Below are 6,076 nucleotides of genomic sequence, written 5' to 3'. Positions count from 1 at the left end.
AATAGGAGCATATTTATGTTCACAGTGTCCTATAAGTTCCTTAACCCCGTAACCTTAAACCTAAACCTGGAACTGGGTAACGACGTCCAACACCGGCTGATGTCAGAGACAGAAACATGGAGGTTGGAACCACTTAGACTAAATTTATTCTTATTTCTAATGTAAAGATTTTTTATTTTGGAGTAGCTGTGCGGCATTAAAATGTCTCTCAGTGTTAAAGGTTTAAGTAACCGTCACATGTTCATGGTGAGGAAGAGAGTGTAAATCACCAGGAGCTTTCAGACGAATGTGTCAGTGTTTTAATGAGTGATTTATTTTTTGTTAAAATAAGTGTTAAATAGGTGGGTAACAGGGTCTCAGTCCTCTAACAGAGAATACATTACAGCACCTTTAATTATTGATTTTAGTACAAAGCAGATAACTGAAGATTAAACCTGGTTTAGTCACTCTCTCTAAATCTAAATTCAAATTTTATTTCCCTAATCTGGCAAGATTATTATTTTTAAATGATAATAAATATTTTTTTCTAGTTGTTTTATATCAGATTAAATTACCCCTTCCTATACAAATAAATAAATTCTTCCTTAAAATGTTTTTCATTTGCTGCAAAATAATGGCAGAGGTCATATAAAGCATTGATAAGACCAAGTTTCAGGCCTTTATGACGATATAAAAATATATAGAAACAGGTGTTTGCATTTTTTCATATGATGTAAGTATGATGTTAGTAATACAAATATTTCGGCCCCAAAACAATCTGAGTTTGAGACTCCTATAGTTTTTGCTTTAATCTTAAATAAAATCTTACTGCTATAATACAAATAATCAGGTTTAAAGAGTGCTGTTATTATCCATGTAAAAATAAATAATAATAGTAATAAAAAGTATGTATTTTAATCTTCTTTTCTACTAATCTTTAAATAAGAAGTCACTGTATGATTATTTACAGTTTAATTTTTCATGTTATTTTACATTAGAGATGTAAATTCACAGGATGTTTTCCTAATTTTATTAATATTTCCATGAATTTAAAAAATACAGAAAAAATCTATAAAATAAGCGAGAAAACCCCCATAAATATGAAGAAATTAAAATGTGTTTTAACAGATCATTTCCAGAGAGTCTCTGCATTCAGGACCAAAACTGATCCATAAAGTCTTATTTTGAAAGGAAGGTGTGTTTTGTTTTATCACCGCAGGCAAAGATCTACTTCTCTTTTCCCGGAGAGCTGCTGATGAGGATGCTGAAGATGCTCATCCTTCCACTCATCACGTCCAGGTAGGTTGATGTCCTGTCGCACAGCAGCAAAAAAACATTTAAATAGTCATAAAAAATCAGTATAAGATCAATAATGGATGTGAACAGTTGGTGAACAAAATTCACGTATTCTACGGGTGTGGCAAACAGCGCCCCCTAACGAGCAGCCCAGTTTCACCAATATATAAATTAAGATTGGTACACACACCTATTACGTACAGATGTACAAAAACTCCTCCTGGACCACAACCCCAAACCCAACAGGAAGTCAGCCAATTTGGAATTTAGTGGTCATTTTTGGTGATTTGGTCTATTTTAACAAACTCCTCCTAGAGAATTGATCTGATCAACTTTATATTTGGTCAGTGCCATGTAAAGACCATCACCATTAAAAGTTGTGCTATTTGTAAATGTGTGTTAAAGGGCGTGCCCGCCATGAAACAGGAAGTTGTCTGTTTGATAAAAGTCCCGCCCTGAACACATCTACAAGCCAATATTCAGTCATAGTCATAGCGCCACCTACTGGAAACAGGAAGTAAGCCTTATATGGCGATCATCAACTGAATTACGTGAAGTTTTCCTGCCGTAGTCGATCTATGCAGTTTGTCTGTAGTTTGATTTCTTACACTGATTCACTGGAGCCTTTAAAGTTAGACTGATATAACAGTTCTGATGTTCCATATAACGGAAAGAGGCACTTTAATAAGTCATTTTAATTTTACTGAATTTTAACCGTAAAAATGTACCGTAATTTAACTGAAATGACTCCTTCTGTTTCTTCTGGAAGTGCGATCAGACACTGCTGCAGCACCGCTGTGCTTGTGCTGAATTAATTTAGTTTTTTTACTCACATGATCCATTTCACAACATCCATATTATATTATTGTTGTCTACTGGGTTTCTGATATTGTAGCTAATGTGTCATATAACATATTCAGTTCAATACAGCTTTATTGAAACCTGTATATGCAAACGTAAGCAGCAGGTCACCACCCAGATCAACAGATAAACACACAGTAGAACAGTGGAATCAATAATACATTGAATGAATACTTTGATGAAATGTCTGTGTTCTGGAGTTAAATATCACTTAAATGTCCCCAGATTGACACACTTCAGGCTACGGACCCGTATTGACCCGTCTGAGGATATTTAATTATTCTATAACTGTCTGTACTATAACCTATGAACAGAATAGATAGATAGATATAGATATACTTTATTGATCCCAAGCTGGGAAATTGCAGTAATATAATGATATAATGAATAATGATTATTATACATTCTAGTCAGTGAAATAACAGTGAAATTAAAATATACCCCCAACAAAAACAGTTGCCAGTACTCAAACTCACATTTTCAGTGCTGTTTTGTTAGCGTTAAGCTAGCTTTGTTTACATAGACACAGTTACTCGTTCAGGAGGATCTTACTGGCACTGCTGTATGACTTCAAACACGAATAACCCCGGAGACGTCGTAGACGGGCTCCATCTGCCATAATTCGACCGCGCTGAACACGCTGGACGTGTCCCCGAGTCTCTACGACCTTCCCTCGCCGAGATACGGACTTTTCAAAGTCAAGCAAGTCAAAGGTGTTTTTGAATCAGTTTGGCCAAAAAGATCCAGAAATCCTGGAAATTTCCGACCTGTGAGGGAATTGCATCATTTGACGCCAGCTGGAAGTCATTCCAGTGTGAGTTGGCACTGGAAGAGCTCTTCTATGGTCGTTCTCTCTCACCACTGGACTTTCACCTCAGTGTGAGCCTGGGCACTAACACAGTGAGTGAGAAAAGTTTGACCAATCAGAGGGGGTTCCTGGGCCTAACAGCTCACTCAAATGCAACTTCGGAAGAATGTACTCCACCACTCCATCACTGGACACGTGATGAGCTTCAGAAGATGCGCATAGAGCGTCTTTTCCCTCTGTGTCAGGTCCTTCATGCAGCACCATCTGTGACCGGTTGAGCTCTCATCAAAGTGCTGCTGGGTGATCTTTACAAAAGAAACACAGAGCTACCACTCTCCAATCTCTGTGGTGATTCACCACCAGGTAGACTGATTGGCTCATTGTCCCTGGAGGAGTTTTGTAAAGATCTAGCTACCAAAGACAGCTTTCCTGTGCCTAACACTTTCATAAGGGCTCGCATCCTGGTGGGGAGAGCAGGAAAAGATGTGGAGTCTTGTCTGTTTCAAGGATTTGTGGAGGAGAAGATTAATTTTTTCCCAGCCATGAAGTTCAGAGACATCAAGGGCCACAAGAAGGTGTGGTGGAATTTCAAGGACTTTGTCCAGGTCCACCTAGGAGACCACCAACCTTCTCCTCTTTCCAAAGTGGCAGCAATGACCATGCAGGCCTGCATGGAAATTGAAAGGCATTTCCTTGCATATTCCAGGACCCTGGAGAAATACAGGGACCATGGAATGCCATGGATGGAGAAGGTCCTCACTCGACTGCCACCAGGACTTAAGGGAAATGCTCTGTTGCATGTGGTGACCTTTATCAGCTGTGTGGGGTTAATCATGAATGGGGATTTCGTGGAGTACAACCACCTCAGAGACATGATTACACACATGGGACATATCATGTCGCAGGCACAGCTGCAGAAGCTCCAGATTCAATCCAGGTTTAACCTGCCAAAAGTTTACAATGTACTGATCTGGAAGATCCACGAGAGCATCCCTGTGCGAGTCCCACCAGGACCAAAGTGGAACATACCACGAACGACTGAGGATACTAAGGAGTAACCCATCCAGTCTGAGGAAGATGTGCAGGCTGCTAAGGAACAGGATGGCATTCGACCAATGATACGGTCTCCTGCCATGTGCCTGCCTGCAAACACCTCCAAACTCTGGACTGTCTTGGAGGAATCCTTACTGAACCTGGACCCTCTGGTGAACCTGGATACGTACCTACACTGTGAAGCTGAAAAGATTGAGGATGATAAAAAATGTCAAAGGAATAGATATTTTGACTGTTACCCAGCAAGAAGCATGGTGCCTTTTTTGTTTTTACTGGATTTTCTTTTAAGTTATTATTGATGTATCCCGGAGAGCTGTCCCAGAGTCTCTACGATCTTCGGTTGCCGAGATACAACAATTTCATCTTCAAAATGGCCGTAGCTTTTTAACGACAACTCCCACCCACTTCAGACCAGTACGAATGGAAAGGTCATGGTGGATAATGGGGGGATAGATACTGGTTCCATCACTCTAGCACGCTCACAGAAAAAGTTATGTATTTAAATCCATGATAACAAACAATCCCTGATAATAATTTGTGAATTAAATTCGTTTGCGGAGATACAGCATTTTTGAGGTTCAAAATAGGCGTAACTTTTCAACGCAAAATAGCTTGCACTTGGGAGCAACACCAATGAAAAGGGGGGGGTAGGTCAAGGTCCCAGATTTTTAAGACTTACTATTCCATGGCAATTGACAAATGTTTAATTGAATTGAAATTGAATTAAATTGATCCTCATACGCATTTGTTTGACAGTCCTACTGAACACATGCAACAGAGATGGCTGATGGAAATGACCTTTTTGATGTTGGCTTTCAGAACAGCACTAGTTTATGGCATGTATTCAGAAAGCATGCTAGCATTGAGGAATTTTTGAAGGCAGATTTCACCCTGGCCTTACATTCCACCACAGTCCATGACCCCACGTCATTTGTCAATTTCTCTTTTGACATTGATGGTTTTGTGGTGGAATTTGAAAGAATCCAGGGACTTCAGGGTGGGCTGCACTACCTCCTTCTCTTCTTCAGGTTCGACACCCATCTGTCCTGCCACCAATACCCACCACTCATGAGGCCTCAAAGGAGTCATATGAAATTTTGTATATTTGGGACCATAAATAAGACGTTACAGTTTTGCGTAAATTCTTAATTACCAATCTACTCGTCTTCCCTCTCAACGTAATTTCCTCAACGGTTTAAGACACCAATTTGAACATGACCCCAGTTTTCACCATCAGCAATTTATCTCTCTTTTTAGCCCGAAGCATATGACTCTATAGCCAACAAGTCTTTACTCTCCACGTAACTTTCACGTCTCATTGTGCTAAGCCTAGCGCTTGCACAGTTACTCCCTCTGTGCACGAGGACAACGATTTCAATAAGTTATGTCTTGAGGTGTCCGCTGTCGTTCGGATGCGAGTCTAAGGTGCTGTCGGATGGTGTCCTGACTGCCTTCCACCTACTACCCCTGGTGGACCCACCTTCCATCGCCGCTGGGATGGTCCGGCATTGTGCTCGCGCGCGCTCATCATCAATCAAGCCCGGCATGGGCGACTGAAGTGAGAGCAACCGGCTGGGAAGGGGCCCGTTATGAACCCTCAGCCTGATGCCCTGTGCGACTCGACTCAGTGAGACAGGCGATACAGTCGTTCGTTGTATTATTTCCGTATCGTTATTAATGCATGCAGCGTAATGTGTGCTGGGGTTCTAACTTATTGCTTGGTTATCCCGTGAATGCTTACCTGCATCAACAATGTGCAGCCTCTGTGCGATCTATCTGCTTGATTGTAATAGGGAATGCTGGTCTAATAGAGAGAAATGGGATTATTATAATATCCTCCATTGCCCTCGGTAATCTACATGACATCGACCCCAACTGTGACTTAGGATCTTGTCACACTCGACTAAATTTACATTATAACGGTGTCGTCTCTGGGAAGGGAGCAAGGCGTCGACCTAGCGATACGGTAGCAAGGGCTGGAAATGGCCCCCAATCCACATGGGCAGGTAAATGCCTAAAGATCTTATATTTATACAGTTGGTTTATCCTGTGAAACTACAATTTTATCATCACCGTCAT

At 40.8% G+C, this 6,076-nt stretch overlaps 2 protein-coding genes across 2 annotated transcripts in view; one reads left to right on the top strand and one right to left on the bottom strand.

Annotated features, from left to right (window-relative positions):
* Positions 1-118, bottom strand: part of LOC118321943 (zinc transporter ZIP3-like) — a 1,530-nt gene extending 1,412 nt beyond the window's left edge. Inside the window, exon 1 of the mRNA XM_035653515.1 lies at positions 92-118. Within this exon, the coding sequence (XP_035509408.1) occupies positions 92-118 (27 nt within the window). The remainder of the gene's footprint in view (positions 1-91) is intronic.
* Positions 119-237: 119 nt separating this feature from the next.
* LOC118321942 (excitatory amino acid transporter 5-like) overlaps positions 238-6,076 on the top strand; it is a 13,769-nt gene continuing 7,930 nt past the window's right edge. Inside the window, exons 1-2 of the mRNA XM_035653514.1 lie at positions 238-260; positions 1,171-1,278. Coding sequence (XP_035509407.1) covers positions 238-260; positions 1,171-1,278 — 131 coding nt within the window. The remainder of the gene's footprint in view (positions 261-1,170; positions 1,279-6,076) is intronic.

The sequence above is a fragment of the Morone saxatilis genome, unplaced genomic scaffold, assembly GCF_004916995.1.
Source record: "Morone saxatilis isolate NCDOM2014 unplaced genomic scaffold, NCSU_SB_2.0 Contig12, whole genome shotgun sequence".
Taxonomy (NCBI): domain Eukaryota; kingdom Metazoa; phylum Chordata; class Actinopteri; family Moronidae; genus Morone; species Morone saxatilis.
The sequence above is the reverse complement of the archived record's forward strand: the minus strand, read 5'-3'. Positions and strand labels throughout refer to the sequence as shown.